The 26,884-nt window shown below is 51.7% G+C and overlaps 1 protein-coding gene across 15 annotated transcripts in view; it reads right to left on the reverse strand.

The window, feature by feature from the left end:
• Positions 1–26,667, reverse strand: part of CLEC16A (C-type lectin domain containing 16A) — a 203,624-nt gene extending 176,957 nt beyond the window's left edge. For 7 of the 15 annotated variants that reach the window (XM_045047505.1, XM_045047512.1, XM_045047511.1 and 4 more), the window contains exons 1-5: positions 26,394–26,666; positions 14,348–14,476; positions 10,935–11,068; positions 3,650–3,798; positions 73–178 (exon numbers count right to left, since the gene is read on the reverse strand). In XM_045047505.1, coding sequence (XP_044903440.1) covers positions 73–178; positions 3,650–3,798; positions 10,935–11,068; positions 14,348–14,476; positions 26,394–26,473 — 598 coding nt within the window. In that variant the 5' untranslated portion in view covers positions 26,474–26,666. Of the gene's footprint in view, positions 1–72; positions 179–3,649; positions 3,799–10,934; positions 11,069–14,347; positions 14,477–26,393 lie in introns of all 15 variants that reach the window. The other 8 variants (XM_045047504.1, XM_045047502.1, XM_045047503.1 and 5 more) reach the window with 2 other exon arrangements.
• Positions 26,668–26,884: the final 217 nt, after the last annotated feature.

A 26,884-nucleotide genomic window follows, 5' to 3' on the forward strand; every position in this document is an offset into this window, starting at 1 on the left:
TTTAAATGCAGACTCATGGGAGCAAGCCCCAGTCAGAAGTCAAACAAGGCGTGAGCTCCTAAGAAGGCCTACCTTTGTAGACATTCAAAGTTATGGTTCTTACAGCAATTCTAACCATGCTTTCGGGGTGGTTGAAAAATTTGATGGCTTCTGTGTACAGGGCAAAGTCGTTAGTGTGCTGAAACAAAAAAGTACCAGAGATGGGTTATGAGCCCGTAGGGCAGGCCTGCCCCCACCCAGCTTTCTGAAGCCTATCAGACTCCCATGAACCTTAGGCCAGGGGTTCACCCCCGGTGGGGAATGTGGGAAGGGACGGGGAGGTGAGACCATCCCAGAACATTAAAAAAAAAAGCAGGGGGTGGGGGGATGGGGGGGAGTCCAACAATGCCAGACCGGGGCCTGTGACCTGTTCTACCAGTTCTCAGCTGGGTGCTGTAACAGTTCTGAGCCTCTGTTTCCCCGTCTCTAACACGGAGAAAGTAATTCCCACGTCCCGGCCGCTGGATTTCAACGTGAGGATTTCACGAGCAGAGCCCGCCATGGGACCTCCTCAACAAGCACTCAGCCATAATGCTAGCTCCTACCATCAGATGCCACTTCCACGAATAAAAGGCAAGCGTGAGGTTTTCCTCACATTCGGAATCTCTTCTGGCTGTTACATATTTCTCTGTCTAGAAATACTAGAAGTACACACGTTCGCAAGGAGCAAGAGGGTCTCGGGAATCAGCGGGCATGAGAAAGGGGTCATGGGAAGGGATCAAAACCGTCCAGAAGCCTGGAACTCCGCTGCGGGAGCCTTAAGAAAAGCAGGATGGGGCGCCTGGGTGGCGCAGTCGGTTAAGCGTCCGACTTCAGCCAGGTCACGAGTTCGCGGTCTGTGAGTTCGAGCCCCGCGTCGGGCTCTGGGCTGATGGCTCAGAGCCTGGAGCCTGTTTCCGATTCTGTGTCTCCCTCTCTCTCTGCCCCTCCCCCGTTCATGCTCTGTCTCTCTCTCTGTCCCAAAAATAAATCAAAAACGTTGAAAAAAAAAATAAAATAAGAAAAGCAGGATGGGCTCTGCTCCCCTCTTCTGGCCAGGTTTCCCACTTGGCTCCGAGCATGCTCCGAGGGCACCGGGGGGCGGGAGCGTGGGGAAGAAGCAAGAGCCAACCTACAGCAACGTGACAATTGTCAAATGAGGACGATGCCACTGTGAGCACCAGAACTGCATCCGTGGCAGGTGGTGGCTACAGAACTGGGCCACGTGAAAGAGGAAAGGGAGCCCACCTCAGAAATAAGGCCCCTGCAGCTCCTCTGGTGACCAGAAGGATGTTCTTCCAGAACCATCGCTTGGGTCCAGGAATCCCAGAGTCCTGCCCTCCCACCCTGGTGTCCAGAATCCCAGCTGCAGCTGAGCGGAGGTACACTCTCTCTGGTCTGAAGTTCACAGGTAGATTTTCATCCACCTGGGAGAGCTGCCAGGACAACCCAAATCTCATCCACGTGTCTCTGGACACATTTAATGAGCACCTACTATCTGCCAGACACGGGGCCACACCATGTCAACTTTTCAAACCGCCACACATTTGGCGGTTGACGGCTAGCGTGTCTTCCCTTTGAGGCCAATTCTTCCCCACTTTTAAACTACACAAGGAAAATCGGGGTTCAGGCTGATGCCGCATCATGTGGGGACAGCTGGATGGAGTTTGCACAGACTCCGAAGGTACGTTTGAGAGTTATGATCTGACTGCAAAGAGAGGCGGGGCAGTGCAAGTGACCACCAAGCAGAAGACACTTGCCATTCGGGCGCCTGGCTGGCTCAGCGGGTTAAGCGTCCGACGTTCGGTTTCGGCCCAGGTCATGATCTCGCGTTTCGTGGGTTCAAGCCCCATGTTGGGCTCTGGGCTGACAGCGCGGACAGAGGCTACTTGGGATTCTCTCTCTCCCTCTCTCTGCCCCTCCTGTGCTTTCTCTCTCTCAAAAGAATAAATATACTAAAAAACAGGAAGACACCGCCATGCAAACAGCACCTGGCCTCCAGGAATTTCCAACGATCCTCACCTCCTGTGTTCACACACTGACATCCTCTCCCACACGGACTCAAGCCTGGCCTGTGCGGCCTCAACGACACGGTGGAAAAGATGGAGTGTGGCCTCTGAGGCTGGGTCATAAAAGGCATTACAGCTCGTCTTGGTCTCCTGGATCGTTCGTTCCGGGGAGAACCAGCTGCCGTGCCGTGACGTCACTCAAGCAGCCACTGGAGAAGCCCACGTAGCCGAGGCCTCCCACCCACGGTCAGCCACGTTGAGTGAGCCACCCTGGAAGCAGCTCTCCCAACCCCATCCAGCCTTCACGTGACTACCCTCGTGAAAGACCAAGCCAAGCTGTCCCGCCAGGTGGCTCCCAAATTCCGATGCACCCCAAGAGAAACGTGACATGACTGTGACCGAGAAGGCACAAGAGGAAGTCTGCTGGGTGGGGAGGGGAGGGGGGCGCTTCTGGGAAAGAAGCTTTTGAAAGTTAGAAAGGAACACAAGAAGGGACATAAGTGATCTCTTCAGGCTTCTGGGCAGCGGCATGTGAGTATGTGATGTTTGGAGCCGCTGCAGCCATCCTGAGACCATGAGGGGTCATGCCTGAGGACAGATGCCAACTGTGCGGTCACCAGAGCAGGAAGGGGAGAAAGCCCGGGTCCTCAGTGAAGTGATCGTGCCACAAGATGGATCAGACCCAGGACGGCCAGCATCCGTACCTTCTGGTATGAGATGAACTGACCTTATCAAGCTCCTTTTCATTGGAAAACGGCAACAATTTATTTTTCAAAATTGCTAGTAATGATCCCAAGGAATACCAGGGACACTCGCTTGTGAAGAATAGTGTGAGCTCTGATTTTAAGGAGCTAGGTACATACTAGGGGCTCCGAAGACATCATCTCCCTTCATTCGATCCCTGGAAAATCCTTCGCTGTAAATCATCATCCCCTTTCTCAGATGAAGAAACTGAGGCTCAGAGGACTGAGACTTCTCTAAGGTCACACAGCAGGGAATTGGCAAAGCTGGGTCTGACCACATTTCAATCCCAAGTTCACTTTCAGGCACTTCTGCAATGCAATGGTCCTCAGTAGCACAAACTGAATTTTACGTTAAAAACATGGGGCGCCTGGGTGGCGCAGTCGGTTAAGCGTCCGACTTCAAAAAGTTACCCCTCTTTTTTTTTTAATTTTTTTTTTCAACGTTTTATTTATTTTTGGGGGGGACAGAGAGAGACAGAGCATGAACGGGGGAGGGGCAGAGAGAGAGGGAGACACAGAATCGGAAACAGGCTCCAGGCTCTGAGCCATCAGCCCAGAGCCCGACGCAGGGCTCGAACTCACGGACCGCGAGATCGTGACCTGGCTGAAGTCGGACGCTTAACCGACTGCGCCACCCAGGCGCCCCTAGAGGGGTAACTTTTAAATAAATCAAATACATATATATATATATATATATATATATTTTTTTTTTTTTTTTTTTTTTTTTAAGCCTGTCAAGGTCAAACACGGTTGCTGTGAAAAATCAGGAAATGGTGAGCGCCCACGCGCTTTGTAAACAGGCACGAGACCCCCGGACCGAAGGTGCCCCTCCGATTAGCTAGCTTTCCACCCAAACGCACCCCTCTGGCAGTTACTTACCTCGTTGTAAAAGAAATGGACGGTGTGGTTGTTGAGTTTTAACGAAAGTGTTTTCAGGAATGATATATAATATGCCATAATCTCCTCATCGGAAAAGTCAAACTTATGGACAATGATAGAATTTACATAGTTATTAGAGAGCAAATAATCTAGAGGGAGGGGGAAAAGAAAAAAAGGAAGACAGGTTAATTCATGCCGGAGGAAAGTCAAGCAGACAAAATTGGGTAACAGACGACTCTGTGAATGTACTTGAACCCCTCGAGATTCTGGGTCGCCAGGGAGCAGCTTTACCTGTCTACCAGCAAAGAAGTCAGCCAGACATGACACACAGCCCCAAGAAAGTTCAAGAGCTGTGACAGTAGGGCCCGGACTACCCCACCCTCCTACACCAAACAGAAAAAAACATTTGAAGGTTTTTTTTCATTGCTGACAAAGTTCACCAGAGAGCTGGGGGTGGGGCAGATGTGTTGGTGCGTGGGCATTTGCACAAACCACCCACAGGCAAGGGTCAAAACCAACGTATTTTATTAAAAGCTGCTCCATTTGCCATCAGGAGTCATACTGTCATCCCTGAATGCTACAAAGGGCTACATGGGTTTTTTTCTCCCTATACGGCAACACAGTTTCATAAAAGCTACTTTATGCTAAACCTCCCGGGGACGCCCAGCACCAGGCTGAGCGCTTTACGTTATCGTCGCACTGATCTGATCCTGCAGAGCAGGTCTTCTTCTTCCCGTTTTGCAGAAGAGTAAAATAATTCAGAGAGGTCGATTAACTTTCCAGAGGTCACACAGCAGTCTGTCACAGACATGGGATTTAAGGAGGGTCCTCTGTCAAATCCTGTGTTAGCAGCACGCACTAATGGGAGCCAGTAATGAAATCTGGGTGCCGAAGGCCTGAGGCACCGGGACCGACTGGAGAGTGGCTACCCCCTCCCAGCCCCCAGCCCCTGCAGAGACGCAGACCCAGCATGGTGAGAGCCTTCAACTGTTCAAGGGGCTGGAAAACAGAGGTGAATGTTCCATCTCCTGACTCTGACACGCTGGCCCCTAGGTCACCTGGTCCTTAAAGCTGTTCTGGTGGCAACATCCGGGGTACGGGCTAGCCGCGGCCTACGGGGCACAGTCCCGGCCTCGAGTCCTTTCCAGGCATGTCTCCGAATCCTCATCAGCCACCCCGCAAAGCAGGCGCTGCGACCCCCTGTCCTTCGGACAGCCAGCCTGTGAGCTCTGACCCAGCCCACCCACGCACCCCCAAATGGTTAAAGGCAGAACGTGATCAACCCCTGCACCCACAGGCAGGCGTGGTAAGAGCGAAGCTGAGCGGTGTGGAGCCTGGCTACTCAAAGTAACCTGGCATCACCTGGAGCTCGTCGGACACGCGGAACCTTGGGCCCCAGTCCTGCCCGCCTCCTCCGATCTCAGGGACGGACCCGGCACACTCCGTGGGTTAAGGAGCCCTGCGTGGCTTCCTATCGTGCTCACGTGTCTAAGAGGCAGTGTGTTTGAAGGGAACTTGGATCCACTCTGCCCCTGCCACCTCCCAGCTGGGTGACCCCGGGAAAGCCACTTAGCCTCTCCACTCCCCAGTCTCCTTGTCTAAATACAGGAGTAACGGTGCCTTCCTCAGGGGTCGGCTGTGAGGATTAAAGGAGATGAGGTACGAAGGGCAGGGACAGGCACAAAGCAAGCACTCAGTAACGGCCGCGGCCACTTTCCATCCAGCACCCTCACGTGGAGCCTCCAGCCACCAGGACTGAACACAGGTGCTCTCAGGGGAAATAGGAAATAAACTGCAGGGGCGCCTGGGTGGCTCAGTCACCTGAGCCTCTGACTCCGGCCCAGGTCATGATCTCACGGTTCGTGAGTTTGGGCCCCGCATCGGGCTGTGTCGACAGAGCAGAGCCTGCTTCAGATCCTCTAGGCCTTCTCTCTCTGCCCTCCCCGCTTGCATTCTCTCTCTCTCTCTCTCTCTCTCTCTCTCTCTCGCAAAAAATAAACAAACTTAAAGAAAAAACGGAAATAAACCATTATTTGGTGCCAACGAGGTATCCAACGTAAACCGATCAAAGTACTACCGGAAAGGCTGACATCACCAGACACGCCCCAAAGAGCCATCCGGGAGCACGGGGCCCACAGCCGGGTCCTCCTCAGAAGCCAGCTCTCCAGGAAAGCCACTGCCTTCCGGAAAGCACGCTGGGTGTCCTCGGCCTTACAGAAGTCTGTAATCCCAGAACAGTTTTCAGAATCTCCAGATTCTCACAATTCCGGACGCAAATCTTGGGGCCTGCTCCAAGAGGGGGGGCAGCGGGTCGGGGGCGGCGTTCCGAAAAATCTTCATTGACTTAATTGCCAATTTTTTTTTAAAAAATCTTAAATCAACAACTTTTAACAAATTTTTTAAAAAATTAACAATTTTTAACTGTTCAAAATTGAGGTTACGTGGATCACAAATCTAAAGCAGACAGCTTAATCTGTGTGGAAACGTATGTATATGTGGATATAAAGTCTACATACCTATGTACTTATTCATATATACACACCTCACAAGTCTTGGACATGCAGCTTGAGGAATTTTTGCAAATATATACACCACGTAAGCACCATCCAGGTCAGACAGAGTATGTTTTTTGTTCTCCAGAAGGCTCCCCGATAGCCCTATCCAGTCAATACCCTCTCCCCAATGGCAAGTTCTAGTTTGCCTTGGATCACATAGACTCATTTTGCCTATTTTTTAAATATTTACTTATTTTTGAGAGAGAGAGAGAGAGAGAGGGAGACACAGAATCCGAAGCAGGCTCCAGGCTCTGAGCTGTCAGCACAGAGCCCGACGTGGGGCTCGAACTCACAGACCGTGAGATCATGACCTGAGCCGAAGTCGGCCGCTTAACCGACTGAGCCACCCAGGCGCCCCTGCCTATTCTTGAACTTCATACCCATGGATCACCCGACACACAGGCCTCTTGTGTCCGGCCCCTGTCACTCGTTACCGCATCTCAGAGTTACCCACAGTGCTGCACACGGCGGTAACAGTGCATCACTTTGCTCCTTTTCGCTACGCAGCATTCTACTCTTTAAACAGTCGACAATTTAACCACCTGGAACCTTAACTCGGAAGGAGCAGCCCATGATGCTGATGCCCAGAGCCTTTCTTTTTCAGTCCTCCTGGCCATGGTTGGGGATGCGTTGGCTGGCAGGACAAGGGACTCCTGAGACGTCCCGTGGAGCCCCACTGTGACTGGCTGGCAGCTTCCGGGCCATCAGAGGCACAGATGCCTACGCCGTCAGCCTTAGACGTACAACCAAGAGACGCTGCTGCGCTTTCAGCTGGAAAAGTCACACGCTCCAATCATTCCCCAGCGGGGACTTTTCCAGGGCCTCCACGCGATGACTCTGTGGGCGGTGGGGGCCGCCATGGGGGCAGCAGCGGTGCCTCTATTATTCGGCTGGGATTTTTCCACTGCCCCCTCACCGCGTGGCCGACTTTCTGTGGTATCCTTTTCTAATCAACCCAGGAGTCTGTACGTAATCTCGGTCTCTCGGGCCTCCTGTGACTTAGGTCCCCAAACCCGACGGGCAACAGGTGCACTTGTGAAATGGCTGCTGGTAATAGTGAAAATCCGGAAACCACCTAAATGCCCGTGGTCAAGTTCAATCACTAGGGGCTCGGCAAGATGCCGCCAGTCAACCAAACGAGGTGAGGACACGTGAATGGACCGTATGAACATCTAAGATACACCAGCAAGTGGGGACCGCGTAAAGCAGAGGCAGAACGCGCTGTGTCTACCCAAGGGGTAGGGTGAGGCTCCGCAGAAGTTTTGCTTTCTATATTCTCACAGCGTTTGATTTTTGTTGTTGCTGTTTTATAATCCGGATATTTTCTTTCTATAATTGGAAAATAAAAATAAAAGCAAAACTCACACGTCCCCCTCACCCCCACAAATCAAAGTTCTGTCAAAGGCGGTGCTGTTGGCCGCCTTTACAGGGCTTACAAAAAGGACTCTGGTGAATTCCCTGTAAAGATAGTGCCATCTGTCTGCGTACCTCACAGCACGGTATCCTTCTAGGTCCCAATTCAGAAAGCCGTGTGATCCAGAAACTCTAGCGTTTCCTATTGCCCCAACCCCCACCTCCGATCCAGGAGCCCCAGGGCGAGCTGGGCTTAGGAAGGGTAACCAGACAACAGACATTTGGGGGGGGGGGGGGGGACGCTGGATTTAATGATAAAACCAGCCTGAGTGGACATTTCCATCTGCCAGATCCCACACCACGTTCCGCACGCCCGCGGTCACGCTTAGTCCTCAAACCACCCCATTCCCCAGATACGAGTGTCATCTCTGCTCCACGGAAGCAGAAGGTGCAGCCTGGAGAGGACAGTTCGCCCCCAGAGCACGTGCAGGGCAAAGCCGGCAGAGCCGGGCCCGGGGGCTGGGGGGTTGGAGTCCGGGGCCCGCACCACCGAGCTGGGTCTTCCCCTCTCTCAGTTTTCAGAAACCACACAGAATTCGCATCCAGGGTAACAAAAGCTGTTAACACGGGAAACCACTTAGGGAGAGTGAGTCAACTCACATCTGTCAACTCCCATTCATTCACCAGCAAGTGTGAGCGCAGGCTCCTGGGACGGCAGCACCACCTAGTGGCCGCCCTGAGAGCCTCCGCTCAGCAGCCTGTTCCGGCCTCTCCCCACTCCCTCCTGATAGGGATGCCACTGTCTTTACCCGCTTCCATCCACCAGAAACTTTTCCTCGACCCTTCTTGGGGACCTAGAGCCTGCTTCTGACACAGACATCCGGTCACTTGTCTTCTCTTCCCTACTCCTGGCGGGCAGGGCCCGGGGACTGCCGATCGCAAAGCGGGCCAGTCAAGCCCGGAGGAGGAGGAGCTAAACCAACGTTTCCCACCCTGGGCTCTGCTGACACTCTGCGCTGATAGCCCTTTACCGTGGGGCGCGGTCCTGCGCATCCCAGGACTCCACCCGCCAGAGGCTAACAGCACCCCCAGCCCCTCACCCAACACGACACCGACAAATGTCCTCCTGGGGCACAGTCACCCCCGGGTGCAGGCACTGAACAAACGCAGCTGGACTCAAACCCCTTCCGGATCCGGGCACCGCTAGAGCGGTCACCACAGGCTCATGACGCAAACTCTCCCAGCATGAAGTGAGGGTGCCCACAGCACCTGTCTCCCAGAGCGGCTATGTCAGAGGAGGAGCCTGGGCTTAGTGAGGCCAGAGAAGGAGCTTGGGTCTCACTCTCGCTTGCTCCTGGGTTGTTCTTCCTCACCCTGCTACCTCCAGGGCCTATTCTGTTGGCTGTTTGTTTGTTTTTTTTTTTTTAATAGCAAGTGAGTTTTTACTGAAAGTTTAAGAATACCGTAGATTCTGTGGCAACTTACAAATTCATAATAATTGATACCTCAAACCAAGAAAACAATATAACCGAAACTTCATTTCCAAATGCAAATCAGTTATACTTTGTTGAGGAGTGGTTCATGTGAATGTATAGTTTTTTAAAAAAGGATGACTGTTACAATCCTGCACGTATAACCACTTAGCCATACTTCAGTTCTATCTGTTAAAAATGTTCTTTTGGAGAATCCAATGTGAACATCTTCTACTTTTCTTGAGTCATTTTCTCCAGGGACGGAATCACTCTTTAGCGGACAGCACTCAGGAAGCTATTTGACGATACCCAGATCGTACTGGTATCTTGAACACAGGTCTCCAAGGGGGCCCAGCTCCAATTTGCGAAGTAGGCCCAGTTCGGAATGGTTAACGAAGTGGTACCTAACGACGGTACTAATTGTTATCAAAAATTAACAACTTTAGGTATCTTTGTTTTGGATTTCTGTGGTTCAGGCACATCCAAAATTTCTTCATAGTCTGCACTCGATCCCTTTACCCAGCGGCCGGCTGTGACCATTCCGTCTGAATTCTCTCAGGGCAATCTCGCTTAAAATGTTCCACAGAACAACAGTCTACAGCAACGGCCATCAGCACAGAGTCCCCTGGGATTTTCAGGACAAGATATGGACAGATGCCCCATTTGTCCACCAACAACACATTCTGCGGGAGGAAATTCACCAAGAGCCGGGTCCACTTTGGCTCCACCCTAGGTGAGTTCCTGCTCTGTGCAACCACACTCCAGTGCCCGTATCTTGATTCTCGAGGATGGCTGGGCGATCTGCAATCCCGTGGCCAGGTTTTCTACAGTGGAAACCTACCACTGCATTTTTCTTTGCTGCTGGTCTTTTTAGTTTCCTTCCCTTTTAAAAGCAACTGCAATTTCTTCCCTTACCTCCTGAATGTTGCTCTCATCTCCCCATTATGAACCACCTGTGAGTTTTGTCTTGGGTATTCCAGAAATCCATTTACACCTTCATTTAAGTACTCCTTTTTCTTTTCTTTTCGTGTTTTGCTTGGGGCGCATCATTTTTAACAGAGAGCCTAGTGGCTTCAAGTTGTGTACCCTTTGGTAGGTTTTAGGCTTCATCCTCAAACGACCCCTTCCTTCATGTCCTCCCATGATGTTGCAGCCAAAGGTCTCTTACTATGTGCGGTAGTAACTCGTGCCCAGCTGGTCACGGTATCATCAAAGGTACCTCGTCAAACACGCAGGAATCCTCCAGGGCAGCTGAGTTAGTGAGCCAGAGAAGCCCCTCCCTGTTGGCTGGTTATTCAGCAACCCCAACGAGTTATAAAGAAAAAAACGTCAACAGCCCAGAACCATTCAGCAGAGAGGAGCCCTCGCAGCCCTTCCCAGTACCCCGGTACGCAGGGATAAACATGGTTAGGGACTGAACTGCATGCCCCCCAAAGTATCATAGTCAAGCCCCGGCCCCCAGTGTGACTGTATTTGGAGACAGAAGCTTTAAGGAGGTAATTAAGGTTAAACAAGGTCCTACGGCGGGACCCTGGTCAAAGGTGGGTGTCCTTAAAAGAGGAAAAGATACCAGACTCACTACACACACGCGTGCACACCCACACACACACAGAAAGGCCACGTGAGGACACAACAAGAAGACAGTCATCTGCAAACCAGGAAGAAAGGCCTCCCCAGAAACTAACCCTGATGGCACCTTGATCTTGGACTTCTAACGTCCCGAGCTAGGAGAAAATAAATTTCTGTTGTCTAAGTCACCAGGTCTGGGGCATTCTGTGACAGCAGCCCAAGCGCCCTAACACACACGGTAAGCTCAGACGTTCAAAAAGCCACACGAAAACCACGCCAAACTCCAGGCCGCCAAAGCTCAGCAGTGAGGGGGCAGGTACCAGGGGCTATCCTTACAGAGTGAGGTCTCGTGACTGATATTCTCAAAGAGGATGTTCAAGGTCTGCAGCAGCTGAACGCACACGTAGCGGCCTGATTTCTGCCGCAGGATGTTCAAGAAGAAAACAAACATGTTCTTCTCCAAGAAGAAGCTGGGGAGAGAAGGGGAAAGCATCAGAGGTTTGCTGCTACTCGTGCAGATACACGTCATCCCCTGGCTATGTGCACCGCATGTGTGTGGGGGCCGCCCCCGGCCCCCAAAGGCATCCAGAGAGCAGCCAGGTCACACGGCCTGCGTGGCCCCGGCTCCTCCCCTCCCTCGATGCCTCCCTCCGCCACCGCAAAATGCAGCCACTCACGCTCTCTCCCCAGAATCTGAGCGCACGGCCGATCCTAGGAAGCCGTGACCTCGATTCCTACAGAAAGGGCGAGATCTTTACCGCCAAAGTGATTACACATTATTCTACCTATGCTTGGAAACCCGACAGGCAGCATTCTCCATCCAATACTCTGTATCCTCAGCTTTCCGTACTAGGCCTCTTTCCTTGGCTTTCGTGTCTTTGAGCGTTAGTGACAACCAGCATTCCCTCCAATGGGGCAAAATAATGCTACTAAAAGAGTATGGGTTTCCAAATCCAGGGAAAAGGAACTGGAGGGAATTGAAGGGGCCGATGTGGCAGGGAAACCCTAGTCAGTCCCTAAGTCAGCTTCTGCCTTTCTTATTCTGGACAGGACAGCTGTCTGCATGCAGCCCGGAACACGCACTTTGGGGCTACATCTTGGCTCTTTTAGTCTTGAAATGGAGACAGAACCCCGTATGCCATTCTTTAAAGGAAGAAAATGGGGTTTTCTAGCTACATGTTCTCTGTATGCAAGCTAGGACCAGGTAACCTCTCATTTGGGACACTCACAACAGGTCCCTGCAGTCACATGTATCTATCACTTAGTTCTGAGGGTCTCTCTCCCCTCGGCTCTCAGCTCCACGGTGGCAGGACCATGGGCCTGGCACTTGCTCGGGGCTACATAACCTCTGTTTGAATTCCTGAAAGGGTAAATGAATAAGTAAACATGACCTGAGAAAACATGACCTCAAACCTTATTCAACTCTGATTCTGGGAGCCTGTCTGCCTACAAATGTCAGTCACGCTGATCCCAAGAATATTTCTACCATTTGACCCATTTTGTCCACCTGTGCTTCAGGTTGAACAAATCAGTGACTCCCAAGGGTCGCCAGACAGGCTCAGTGCAGCACAATGACCAATTTGGGAACTTGTTAATAATCAAAGTATAAAACAAACATCATGAGCCCATATTGATATAAATAAATGAGTGGGGTGCCTGGGTGGCTCGGCTGAACATCCGACTCTTGCTTTTGGCTCAGGTCACAATCTCACTGTGAGGTCGAGCCCCGCGCTGAGCTCTGTGCTGACAGTCCAGAGCTTGCTTGGGATTCTCTCTCTCTCTCTCTCTCTCTCTCTCTCTCTCTCTCTCTCTCAAAATAAATATTTTTTTAAAAAGAGTCTGTTTCTTAAAAATGATTAACTCACTGAATACATAAATGGGGAAAAGAGACAAATCTATGCAGATTTTCAAGTATGTATATAGCTACTCACCCCTTTCCAGAAGGTTGGAGCTTAATTCCAAGCCCCCAGGTGGGCTACATTGGGTGACTCTTTCAAACATGGTGTAGGGAATGGGGAAAAGAGTAACTTTATAGTGGAAGAACCTGACTGACACCACTTTAACCAAACAATCAGAGTAACTTCACTAGAGCGCAGGTGGATGTGGGGGCTGCTGATACCGTGGGCTGAAAAGGACATATTGTTACAGTTGTTTCTACCCCAGGCTAATCATGAGTAAACATCGCAGAGACCCAGATCGGGGTGGGGGGACTGGCCGGTACTTCTCAAACACATCAAGGTTTTCTCCTGAAAACCAGAGAAGACTGAAAATCAGTCACAGACCAGAGGTGGCTGGGAGATGCGACACTTTGTGGCACCTTGAGAGCCTGGACTGCGTTCCCAGAGCAGAAGGGGGATCTTAATGGAAGAACTGTCAAAATCCAAATCAAGTCAGGGGTCTACCGAACAGTCACGAACTGTTTTGACCAATGCACCCCAGTCATATAAGACGTTAACAGTGGGGGAAACGGGGTGAGGGGTGCTGGGGAACTTTCTGTACTAGCTTTGCAACTTTTCCATAAATCTAAAGTTATTCTAAAAGAAATGAATTAAAAACAAATTCTCCTGGGCACTCCACGGGGGGGCCATTTAGGAATCACGGGGCAGTTGTTCTGAGACAACAGATTGGCTCAGAAAGTCCACTCTAGTCAAGAGGGACACGGTCTCTAGCCTTTAACCCGAGGGTCTATCTCATCCCCAAAACAGACAGCAACCGACCAAGCGGTTCCCCGTGCGTCCTGAGATGCATCTAGTCCCCTCTGCAGGCACCGCCTCCCTCCCTACTCCTGTTTTCCTTTGGGGAAGAGGCCGGCGTCACGGGTTTGCATTTTCCACAAGTACGGATGAAGACAGAAAGTTATCTGGAAAATCAGATTAGCTAATAAGCCAGGCTGGAAATGGAACTCCTTTACTCGTTTCAAAGGGGCTTTTTAAGGGGCCTCAAAGCTTCCAGTTGAGATTATCTTATATAAAAATAAAACCTGTCTTTGGTGGTGGTTGTAACCCGAGTCCCTCTGCACTCAGACACCGAGACAGGTCTCCTGGGGAAGCTGTCCGTGGCCTCCAGCCTTTGCTTTTCATCCGTCCAACAGGGACATCTTTCCAAGTTACCACATGCTAACAATTCTGGAGCGCCTCCTCTGTACCGGGCAGTAGGCAGGAACTCTCCTTTAAAGATGAGGAAAGTGAGGCTGGCCTAAAACTGCTCATCTAGGAAGTACGCCAACGAGGAGAAACCCCTTCGTGGGCTCTGGGCGTGAGCTGCCTCGTGCCTGCCTACCAGCGGTGTGACAGGAGATTAATGGGGATGCGGACGCCGCCCCCGGGGCAGCTGGGAGACTCAGATTATCTCACCGGGAGCTCAGCACTGTGCCTGCCCAACAGTTAACACAATAAATATGAGCCCTTCGTGTCTCTCCAGGGCAGGGCCCTGTCAGTTCACTTCGAAGCTAACTTCCCAGGACGTTTTCTCCCCTTTGGGGAGGCTGTCAGATGCTACTTGGAAAATCATCCATGATATTTTCAGATTTTTCGAGAGACGCTCATGTCCCTTTCCCATTTTCAGCTTACATTTCTCCAGTGTCTCAAGGACATTTTGTATGGATAGAGATATAGATAGTTATCTGCGCAAGACCAGGCTGGTATCAGATCCTGATGTCATCAAGAATGACTCACGGGATACATTTAGAAAAATAGTCAAAGGAAGGAGAGTCAAAAAACAAAACAAAAAAACACATGAGAAACCCTTACTCAAATACAGAGCTGTCATTTTGATCTCCCCAAATTAGGATCTCGGTGATGGAACGGATGGTCTCCACTAGCAGGTTCCGGTTCTGTTCTGTGACTGTGGTGTTTTTGGTCAAAACGTGGTACAGATACCTGACGAAAAGGAAAGAAAATGAAGCATTACCAACTGAAATGGCCAACCAGGCTCGGTGACCGCCAGCGATGCTTCTGAGGACAACTAGCGGCCCTAGCTCAGATGTGGTTAGCCCAACTCCCGTCCAGAGATGCTACTCACCACCCAAGACACATGGCAGACAGTGTTGTGAAGGGTTAACCAGAAACACGCCAACCCAAGCTGATGCCAGGGAACCACCAAGCCCTTGAAGACGGCCATCCTCAACCTCCGGTGTGCGACAGAATCACCTGAAGGGTGGATACAGCGGGGGCGGCTGGAGCCCATCTGGAGACTCGGACCCAGCAGGACTCTCGGGCCTTGTCACACTCTCCCCACGTGATCCCGATGCTGGTGGAGCGAGTGCAGGCCCACAGCCCAGGCCAAGAGTCTGGCATAAACCCCGCAGCCAGCCGGGCTGGTGCAGGGACTGAGAAAGGCAGAGTCACAGGTTAGGGAGGGTAGGTCCCCAAACCAGTCGCAGGGGCCAAAGCCACCTGCAGTCAAGACAATCACACGCCCATCAGAAGGGATAGCTGGACCAAACCCCGCGACTCAAGGTTCAAGGCACCGACCTCAGGTGCTGAGTGCCCATCAAAGTTAAGTGGGTCTGGGAGGGAGGCTCCTGCACTGTGCCCCATGCTCCCCAAAGGCCTGGGCTGCACCAGGCCTGAGCCCATTGCCGGGGGAGAGGCAGGCCGACCCGGACCCAGCCTCAGGCCGCTACTGGTGATGGGGACAACCGAAAGAATCACCGAGGCTGGTCCTGGGCAGTGTGGGGACTAGCGGACTAGCGTCTGGCCGAGAGCCCTGGGCGGGGGGCACAGTTTGTAAGGGATGGTGTTGCTGCAAATGGCAAGAGCTCCTTTTCTTCTACGGCTGAGTAACAGTCCGTTGTATATACACCGCATCTTCAGCCCTTCGTCAGTCAGTGGGCACTTGGGCTCTTCCAGAAGTTGGCTATTAGGGACAGTGCGGCTGTCAACACCGGGGGACCTCTGCCCCCTCGAATTAGTCTTTTTGTATCCGACACAGATGGAGCTTGAGAGTGTTACGCTAAGTGAAATGAGCCAGAGAAAGACAAGTACTGTATGATTTCACTCATCTGTAGAATTTAAGAAACAAAACAAACAAACAAACGGCGGGGGGGGGGGTGCAAAAAAAAGGGGCAAACCAAGAAACAGACACTTTAACTATAGAGAACTGACAGTTACCAGAGGAGAGGGGGTAGGGGGATGGGTGAGACAGGTGATGGGGATTAAGGCGTGGACTTTCCCAGGTGCAACGTGTTGAACCGCTCAATTCTACACCTGAAACGACTCTTACGCTTGTCAACTGGAATTTATATAAAAACTTGAAGAGTCGTTAAGAAGGCGGGGCATCTGCGTGATTCAGTCGGTAAAGCGTCTGACTTTGGCTCAGGTCATGAGCTCGCAGTTCCTGAGTTTCAGCCCCGTGTCGGCTCTCTGCTGTCAGCAGAGAGTTCACTTCAGATCCTGTCTCCCTCTGTCTCTGCACCCCCCACTCTCGAGCACGTTCGATCTCTCTCTCTCTCTCTCTCTCTCTCTCGCAAAAAAAAAGTTAAAAAAAAAGATGGTGACTCTCGAGGACGTTCGATCTCTCTCTCTCTCGCAAAAAAAAAAAAAAGTTAAAAAGATGGTGACTCTCGAGGACGTTCGAGCTCTCTCTCTCTCTCTCTCTCTCTCTCTCTCGCAAAAAAAAAGTTAAAAAAAAAAGATGGTGACTCTCGAGGACGTTCGATCTCTCTCTCTCGCAAAAAAAAAAAAAGTTAAAAAGATGGTGACTCTCGAGGACGTTCGAGCGCGCTCTCTCTCTCTCTCTCTCTCTCTCTCTCTCTCGCAAAAAAAAAAAAAAGTTAAAAAAAAAGATGGCGCCTCCAGGCTAACTTCAGCTGTCACGGTTGGGGAAGGAAAAGGGGACACTAAGAGGAAGTGACTCAAGAAGGGTCACCTCCTGACTTCTTTTATGGCTACCTTCAGCTTGGAGGTGGGGCTGGTGAGAGCAAGGCAGGGAAAGAATAGACAGGATCCTGCCATCGAAGATCTCTAAAAATGGGTAGGGTATCAGGGCGCCTGGGTGGCTCAGTCGGTTGACCGTCTGACTTCGGCTCAGGTCATGATCTCGCAGTTTGTGAGTTCAAGCCCGGTGTCGGGCTCTGTGCTGACAGCACAGAGCCTGGAGCCTGCTTCAGATTCTGTGTCTCCTCCTCTCTCTGGCCTTCTCATGCTCATGCTCTGTCTCTCTCTGCCTCTCAATAATAAATAAATGTTAAAAAAAAATTTTTTAAGAAATGGGTAGGGTATAAGAGGTAGAACCTTGCAGATGGAACAGTCAGGATGAATCTGCTTCAGGGGACTGGGTTTTATTTATTAATATTGTTGCTGTTTGTTCTATTTTAAAGACCGTATAATCAGTTACTTAATCATTTCATTAAAGATTGCATGCAACTTTTAACACAACAACTAGAACAGCTCTCCAAAAACAGAGATCTCCACCACCTGTGCCCAAATCTCCGGGCGAGGCTGCATATGGGCCTGGAGGCCAGCTTCCCCCTGTGCCAAGGGACCCCCATACGCTGATGCGGGGGGGGGGGGGTGACCCGCTCTTGAAGCTATGCCTCCGTTCCCTTCCAGCGCATTTTTGCCAAGAAGCTCAAAGAGCGGAGTTTTTCAAATTGTACTTCACGGGACCCCGGCATCAGAAACCCCTGTTTCAGCTGCAGATTCTAGCTCCCCACCCCAGACCCACCGAATCTGATTCTGGCGTGCAGACGCCCAAGTCTGCATTCTGAATAAGCTCCCACGAAAGTTTCAGAGTAGTTGCGTCACCCACACCACAGCCATCAGTGACATTCTGGGTACAACCCACAGTGTGCCCCCTACCATGCCAGGGCAGGTGCTGTTGCGGGGGGGGGGGGGGGGAGGGAGGCTGATCCTCCCCCCTCTGGTGTTTCCTTCTGCCGAGGGGATGGAATCCATTAGCCTCCCACTAACACACTCCTGGCCTGGTAGGAAGCAGCGGCCTGGGGGCCCGGGGAAGCGGCTCTGCTCTGAAAAACCACCGTAGGGAGAGGAGAGTTTAAAATCTTATGGTCAGTCCTGGCTTCTAACTCCCGACATCTCTTGGGGAAGTCTTCTGTGCTGAGAAGCAGGAGCTGGTGTGCTGAATTAAGAATATGCAGCTGGGGGCACCTGGGTGGCTCAGTGGTTAAGCGTCAGCCTTCAGCTCAGGCCATGATCTCACAGCTCATGGGTTCAAGCCCCATGTCAGGCTCTGTGCTGACAGCTCAGAGCCAGAGGATTCTGTCTCCACCTCTCTCTGCCCCTCCCTCACTCACACTGTGTGTGTGTCTCTCTCTCAAAAACAAGTAAACATTAGAAAAAAATTAAAAAATAAAAATATGCAGTTGGATGAAGAGGCAGCGGCCACCCACATGGGGGCGGCAGGTAGCCCCCTTAGTACGGGAGCCCCCACCTTGGGGAAGTGAAACCCGCGGGGGGAGGGGGGGTCATTTTGTTTGACCGTGTAGTTTCAACACCCACGCAAAGGAAGGAGAGTCACGAGATTGATTACGTATGGATCCCAGAAGCTGGGGGCAGGGGTCATGCCATGAGCCAGAGGACCCGCTTCTCCATCCCAGGTGAGGGAGGCAGGAGGTAGAGACAGGGTAGCACCTATTACTGTGAGGCTCCTTGCCCCTCACACATTTTGTCTTAGGGTACATCTGGAACTGATTTTTTTGTGGATGGTGTAAGATATTGGCCAAAATTCACTTTTTCCATATGGATATCTAGTTGAGTCAGCATCCTTTGCTAAAAAGGTCCTGCTTTCTCCCATGCACTCTAATGTCCCCTCTGTCGTTTATCAGATGACCGCACCTGCAGGGACTCTTTCTGAATGCTCTAGTTCCACTGATCTATTCACTACCTTTGTGCTGATACCATGATGTCCGATGACTGCGGCTTTGTGATAAATCTTACTAGGTGATAATAGAAGTGCTCCCGACTTTTTTCCCTTCTTCCCCCCCCCCCCAATATTACACTGGCTATTTTTGGCCCTTTGCATTTCCATATAAATTTGAAAATCACCTACTCAACTGTCACAAAAACACTTACTAAGATTTCCTTTAAGATTGCCCTAAATCTATAGCTAAATATAGAGGGAACTGACATCTTTACAATAAAGTAACATCATGACATTTACATTTCTTTCAGCGTTTGCTGCAGAGAGATCTTGCCTATCTTTTGTTAAGATTTATTTGTAGGTAACTGATGTTTTTTGATGGTGTTGTAAATGGCAGTGTCTGAAACATTCATTTTCTCGATGTTGGCTGTCGGTTGTTGCAAATACCCACGACATCTCAATCTCTAAATTTCTGTGATGATTGTACCTGCACCTTGCCCATCTTTTCACTCCCACTATGGCTGTGCCATAGTTTATGTGCCTCAAGTTTAATAACTTTCGGATTTTGAGTTTAACACTCATTTGAGAAAGGCTGAACACTTCAACAACAATAACAAAGGGGATGTCAATCCTGCCATTGCCCAGACATGAGCACTGCTGGAGTGTAATGTATTTAGTTGGGTCTCTTCCTTTGCCATGGATATTTACATGGCGGAGCTCATGCCTTATATCATTTCCATGCCCATCTTTCCCCCTTCCCCATACTAAGGGTAATAAAAGCATTTTTGTTACAACACCGGCAAGCATCTATAATGGCTACATTGTATACCGTTTAAAAAACAAGCACAGGAGTTACTCTTCTGCTGAACATTTGGATTCCTCATTGTTCAGACGATCAACAATGTTACCATGGCCGTCTTTGGGGGCAAGGCTGTGACCCTATCTGAGTTTCCAAGGGCACAAGGACAGATTTTTCTCTAACAGTGATCACTGGTACAAGGAAAACATTTTCTCTCAAACTCTGCGTGTGCACATTCTTATCATCACCATCACAAAACAGTTGCAGCCTACTTTGCTCGGCCCTCCTGACTGCTTCAGATGTAACCACTAATTAAACGCTTACAATAATCCTGCAGGACTGATGCTCTGGGAGGCCAGGGCCTGCACAGAGTCCTGATAGAGGGGACCCAGATGGCCTGACTCCAGATCCCCTGCTTAGAACCATTAGAGTAGGGGCACCTGGGTGGCTCAGTCGGTTAAGCGTCCGACTTCAGCTCGGGTCATGATCTCGCGCTCCGTGAGTTTGAGCCCCGCATCGGGCTCTGGGCTGATGGCTCAGAGCCTGGAGCCTGCTTCTGATTCTGTGTCTCCCTCTCTCTCTGACCCTCCCCCGTTCATGCTCTGTCTCTCTCTGTCTCAAAAATAAACTTAAAAAATTTTAAAAAAAATTAAAAAAAAAAACCATTAGAGTATAGAAAATGCAGACAATGCAGGAAACGCTATTATTAACCAAGCATTTACATGAAGTTATGAATGCCCTACATGCAAGAAAACCGAGCAGATAAACAACAAACCAAAAAGGCATGAAAATACATATCAGATTGTGAAATCAGTCCTCATAACTGACTCTTACTCTGTTTCTTTGGACAACAGCCAACATCACGGAATCCCCAGCACAGGCTCTGTAGAACGGAGGCTCTCAGGATCAAAACCCTGGCCATGAGCGACCTCTACCTGGAGACCAGCTGAAGAGTCTGAAATGCCTGGCGAGTGGAAAACCACAGCCTATTGCCAGGGTGCAACCAACACACCGGAGGCTCCTCGCCAAGGACAATGGGCTGTAAACAAATTCTGCCCCACAGACCCTGCTCTCTCAAGAACCACTTATCTCACAGGTTAAACCATTACGGTCAACAACAATTATGTCCACTTCAGAGACGGACACACTAAGTTCATACGGGTTTTATGACTTGTATCAGAATATGCCTCTTAGAACGCTCCTACTGGAAGATCCTGAAACGGACCCATAAGCTGAAGGGTAAGAGGAGTGGCAGAGGCCTAGACGAGAAGTCCACTCCCCCAAAGCCAGGCCCCAAATAACGTCTGGGGCGGGGGAGGGGGGGGAGACAGAGGGACATAGAGCCTTTGTCTATTTGGTCTGCTCAGCACAGGCGGGGTGGTGGGGGGGGGAGAGACTACTGCTAACAGCATCCACCCTGCGCCTTGAAAACCACCCCTGGTCAGGGCCCGGCCTTCTGGCCAGCAGCACAAGGCCCAGCTCCTCATGGGCTGCAACCAGACCAGAGGATTGGGGAAAGGTGTTACAGGCGGTGCTTCTCCCGATGAGTCACCCCAGAAAGATGTCAAACTGGGCCAGCCAGCGAGACCGGGTCTGAGATTCGGGGAGCTGGCAACCACACGAGGGTGTAGGCAGGGCTCTCGGCCCTACACAAAGCCACAGCTCCAGCACGGGCACTGGAACCAAACTGGCCAGAGCAGGCTGGTGTGGAGAAAAGCCTGGCCAGACTTGCCTCTTACACTCACCCTGTGATAAACACTCCTTGATAACTTATCGTGTACCAGGCCCTGTGCCGGCATCTAACAATTCCCAGGTGGACAAGACACGCCGGTCTCTGTCCTTACGAGGCTTACGTTCAAATGGGGAGAGACAAACACATGATCACGCAAGAGCACTTCTGATGGCAAAAGGACATGCCTGAGGAACCCTGGGCAGCTTCCCGGGCATCTAACTCGCGGCCCGGATAAAGCCTGAAAAGCCCAGAGCCTCTAACAGCTGGTCTACCTCTGGTGACGGTAAGACTGTGCGTGACCGTGGGCACACTGAGCGGGACAGTGGGCACCACAAGTGACATTAGAGACGACAGTAGAGCTTCTTGCTGGCGGAAGTCACAGGGCAGCTTTTATGGAAGAACTGGTACTTCAACGATGCAGGTGGGCGTCTGGACGGGCAGGAAGGGGAGGGAAGCTCCAGGGGAGAGCAAAGATGAAGACAGGTGGGCGTGTGAGGTGTGTCGAACAGGGAGCGAGAGAGGAGGTCCGTGAAGCCACACAGGAAACACCCCCGGATTGGGGCCGGCTGCCACCCTCGATTCCCAGGAGGCCGAGGGGACGCCCATCTCCTGCTGGGCCCTCCCCCAACCGGCTCTCCAACTCTGGCTGCACCGCGGCACTCTGGTTAATTCTTCAACGGCTGCCCACTGTTCTCAGCCTGATGTCCGAATTCCTTCACATAATTTAAGGAGATGTCTCTGTGACCTCTCCCGTGTCATGAGCCTGCTGTGGGGTCCTGCACTGCCCCCTCACCCCACGTACACCACCCTTAGTGAGTAACCTGAGCCTTTCTCTCCTCCAGGCTTCTCAAACATGGTTTGGTCTGCCTAAAGTATCGTCCCTCCCACCCCGCCCCTACAGCCCGGCACACCTCTCATCCTTCACATCCCCATTTAGATGGGTGTCTGCCAGGTGCCTGGGTGGCTCAGTCGGCTGAGCCTCTGACTGGATCTTGGCTCAGGTCTTGATCTTGCAGTTTGTGGGACTGAGCCCCCTGTCGGGCTCTGTGCTGACGGCACAGAGCCTGTGTGGGATGCTCTCTCTCTGCCCCTCTCCCACTCGTGCGTGCTCCCTCTCTCTCTCTCTCTCTCTCTCTCTCTCTCTCTCTCTCTCATAAATATATATTTAAAAATAAATAAAATTTAAAAAACTTTTTAAAAATGGGTGTCTGCCTACCAAGGAAGCTCTTGACTCCCTAGCCTGCATTACAGCACCCTCACGCCGAACTGGATGGATGGGAACAGAGTCTAGAGCACTCCGACGGCCTGGAAGAACTCGGACCTGACACAATGGGTGCTTGGGCTCATTATGAGTGACATGGTGAATATGATATCCTAAAAGTTAATCTGACAACACTGTAGCCTTAAAAATAATCCGTGCTCTCTTAGGCAAAAGTAGACTGTACCAGGAATAGGTGACCATTTGCCTGCTAGGTATACATTCCTCTTCTCTTTGGGTAACAACCCCTGATTTTCCCAGGGGGAACCTCCCCTGTCTCTCATTCTCTGTCCACTAGCTTGGGGGGAAGCTGATGCCACCCCAGCTCCAGGCAAGGGCCAAGTACAGCACCCCACGCCCCCTGCCACAGTGACTAGGTCAGGGATGGGCACGAGATCCCCAGGTGGTCCAACTATACTCCCTTCTGGACTTCTGCTGGCAATATTTAGAAAAGATGCTCCCTTTTCCCCACGGATTGCTAGACGGCTATGATGTAAGCCTGGAGCCCGCTAACGATGGCACCAACACAGGAGATACGCAGAGACAAGAACGGGAAAGAGACAGACTCTGACAGCTTTTGTCTGAACACCTGCACTCAGCCGTGGCGTAGCTAGCGATCGGAGCCAACCCCTTCCATCTGGGGCCTAAGGCAGTTCTAGGTGGGTTTCTGTCACTGGCGACCAAGACTGTGGACCCCACGCAAAGGTGATCAGAGTGAAGGCAACAAAATAACCTAGCACCACAACAGTCCTACCAGCAGCATGCTAACTGGCAGTTCCTGCTAAAGGTGATCTCGCGGTAGCAATCCTGCAAATGCGTCAGCAAAGATTCTCCTTGCTGGTGGGCATTCGGCAGTCACTGTCACAGCCGTGCCACCATGTGGGCAGCACACCACCCACCCGTGACACGTAGCAAATAACCTCTTGCTATCTCAGTCTCCCTCAACTAAATCGCTAACTCAGGTCGGTAGACAAAGACCAGAGGCACCCAGTTTTCCGTTATTTAGCAAAAGTAACATCCTAACAGGCTGCCTCCTTTCCAGGGTGAAAGCGGAGAACATTATGACGAATAACGTGGTTGAAAAGCAATTCCGGCTCTCTCTGTTATTAGCCTCTCAACTTTTCTTTCCATCGCGAACTGTTCTTAAAAATAGTCTGTTTTGAAAAGGGGGAGGGCTCCTAGGTGCCCTGCATGTAAAAAAAAAAAAAAAATTTTTTTTCAATCCTAAATTCTTTTATCTACCTTAATCTTTCCACCCACACTGCCATGAATATATTAGGAACCGTCACTTGTCACTGGCAGCATGACCAATTTGTATCAGTTGCCCAGGACTTTCCCAGTTTTAGTACTGAAAGTGCCACGTCCTGGGAAATCCCTCCATCCCAGGCACTCCGGGACGGTCACCCTTCGTGTCAGGTGAAGCTCAAGTCCCATTTTACCTCCACCCTTATTTCCTACAACCACCAGCGCCACCTTGAAACTCCACAAACCCAGGGTCCCCCCGCCCACACCCTGCGGCCCCACATGATGGCTCCTGCTTGTCCCTGAAGACTTTGCTCTGGTGTTGCCTCCCCCAGAAGGCTTCCAAGGGTTCCTACAGAACCCTGGACCTACAGAGATCCCGGCATCTGTCACGCTGTATAGTCTGGGTGTTATGGCTGTCTCCCCCACCAGCCTGTGACCTCCCTCAGGGAATGAGCTGTTCTGTACCTAAGGCCCAAGATGTTTACTATCGGAGCCAAACGAAGAACGTCACAAGCGCTGGGGTGAGGACCAGCTGTTTACGGCACTCTTTTCCAAGTCATCTTGGGATCCTCCGAGTCCCACACCGATAGGTAAATCGCCGAGTTGCTCAGACTGTAATACGGATTAAGCTCATCTGCCTGACCCAGGACAGGCAGCTTGGGTTTCCAAAAGCACCCAATGGCCTTTTAACCTAAACAGTGGGCAGTGCCCAGATATGTAAAAGGAATCTGAGAACCTTTACCATCCCCTGGCTGGCCGGAGGGTAAGTGCTCTGTTGGGCACAGAGACTGAGCCAAGTTGCGAGTGGCTTCCCAAACCGACTTGGGAGGAAGCTTCATTCAGAAAGACAGTGCAGTGGGTACAGGCATCAAGGGCAAACCCTGGCTTTGACCCGTTTCAGCTGTTGTCACCTTGGGGCAAGTGACTTAGCCTCTTTGAACCTTAGCTTCCCCTTCTATAAAACGGAAAAACTGTAACAGTTCCTACACCTCAGAGACTTGCGAGGACTCAGGAATAACACACAGAAGTCCTGAGCGAGGACCTGGCAGAGAAAATGTGCTCAATAATCATTCAGGTACTTGACAAGGGCTAGAGTCAGGCAGAGCTAGGGGAAAGCCTGCAGGTGCCTGGACGCTGGCAGGAGGCCCAACCTCCTTTAGATATTCATCCTTCCCTGTCTCAGACACATCCACCCACTCTCTAAATTCCTGAAATCCTTACGCCTCTCCCTTTCCAGTCCAGCTGCCCTCCCGTTTAAGATTCCTGGCTTCCCTACACACCCCTACCCTGTCTATGCCTCTCTCCTCCCTGTGTCCTCTCTCATCACCCCCCACCAAAACCATTCCTTGATACATCCTGATCCCTGCTGCCTCCTACTCTTCAAGACTCACACACATTTATTAAACGCCTGCTCCATGCTAGAAAGGACACAGCTGAGAAGCAAAGGATCCCCGCCCCTGGCCAAATGAGAAGCCCCATCTAATTTCCCTCCCACCAATCCTTTCCCTGGGCCCCCATCTTCCTTCTACTGCTCCCCGCCTCCCCCCTCCATCCTTCTTCCTTCCCATTAGTAATCTTGGGAGCTCCCTCCGGAAACCAGTCTATTTCTTACCACCAAAGGTTTGCCTTCTCCCAACTCCACTGCCGCCCCACACACTGTATTTTCCTCCCTGGAGTCATTCCCTCCGTACAACTCTCTATTTTCCATCAGCACCTCCAACCCCCCCCCCCACACACACACACACCAAAAATTCCATGTTTGTCTACATGTTCTGCACCTGTCCCAATTCATTCATTTTTTTTTTCATTCTTGCAGTAGCCACTGAGCTCCTACTGTGTGCCAGGCACACAGCACGAGATGCTGAGAATACCGCTGTGAGCAAAAAAAAGGGGTCTCTTCTCCCCTGGCAGTAACAGTTGAGGAGCAGACAGAAAAGGAGCGAAAACAAGCGGGGTAAGTGCAGATAGTGGAGCTATGCATTGAATGAAATCAAGAGAAAGATCAGATGGAAAGGAATGGAGGTGGGTAAGCACTTGAGGCAGGGTGGTCTAGGAAGGCCTTCCCTAGCTGATAGGCACAGTGACCGCCATCAGCCACGTACTGTGTAACAGACACGGGATCAATGTCTCTCCATGCATGACATGACTGAATTCTTGCCCAATGGTTCACCATCCCCGTTTGCAGAGGGGGCACCAGAGGCTCAAGGAGGCCAAGTAATCTGTCCAAGGTCACACAGCTATTAAGTGGTGGAATCAGGATCTGAATGCAGGTCTGATGCGCTCCTGCTTCCCAGGACCACGTCTGTCACCTGTCCTTCCCCCAGAGCTCCACTTCTGATAGTCCTCCCCGTAGTCTCCCCCAGGGGGGGGAAAAATATTTTCATTACTGCCGTTCATTGAGCACTCGTGCGTGCTTCCAGTTTTGCGTGCATTCTCTTATCCTCCCCTCAAAACGATAAGAAGCAGGTGCTGTCACCATACCCGTTTTACAACTGAGGGAACTGAGGCATAGAAATTCACGCACTTACGTTCAAACCCTGATCTGACTCCTGGGTCCAGCCCTCTGACTCCTAAGCTGTCCAGCCTAAGAAGTACCACCCTGGTCAGCTTGGTGCCCACCGCTGCCCCCGGCAACAACGAAGTCTGCATCCATAAACTGAAATCTCCTCCCCTTACTTTACAGACGGGGGTGCCGAGACTCCGAGAAGCTAAGCCACTTGCCCAAGGTCACACAGCGAGGAGCGACGGTGTCAGGGTTCGAATCCAAGCGCCCTGACTCCAGAGCCCTCGCTCTTAACCACCATGCAGTCTTTCCCGGGCGTCTCTCTCCGCCCTCCACCTCGCTCTCACCTCGCAGAGGCCCCGGCCCGGGGCTATGCGCCCCACTCCCACGTCCAGCCCCGCGGCCTGCCCCCCTCACCCCCCAACAAACACACTCACTTGAGGTGGTCCAAGGAGTGGATGTTGCGGGAAGACTTGCCGTGGCCCCCGCCCACCCAGCTCCGCGAGCGGCCAAACATGTCGGCGGCCCCGACCCGTTGCCCGCCTCACGGCCTCATGCCCGAGCGGCCGAGCGACCGAGCGCCCGCAGCGGCAGCACTAGCGGAGGAGGCAGCGGCGGAGGTGGTAGAGGGACCGCCAACCACCTTCCTCCCCGGCCCACAGCTCCGCACTGACATTCAGCCGGAACCGGCCGTTCGACCGCCGCGCTTTACGGCCGCCGCCACGGGGAACGCTGGGAAATGCAGTCCTCCCGCGAGGCGCCCGCCGAGAGGACTCTGCAAACGAACTACGAGGCCCGGCGTGCATCACGCACCTACGGACCTGCGGCCTTGGAGAAGAGGCGGAGCGAGAGGAGAGCCCGCAGTATCGTATGGTGGGCGGGAACGGGAAACCTGTGCGCGGAGCCTTGAGGAGGGCATCGGTGAAGT

The sequence above is a fragment of the Felis catus genome, chromosome E3 (genome assembly GCF_018350175.1).
Source record: "Felis catus isolate Fca126 chromosome E3, F.catus_Fca126_mat1.0, whole genome shotgun sequence".
In the NCBI taxonomy this organism is placed as follows: Eukaryota; Metazoa; Chordata; class Mammalia; order Carnivora; family Felidae; genus Felis; species Felis catus.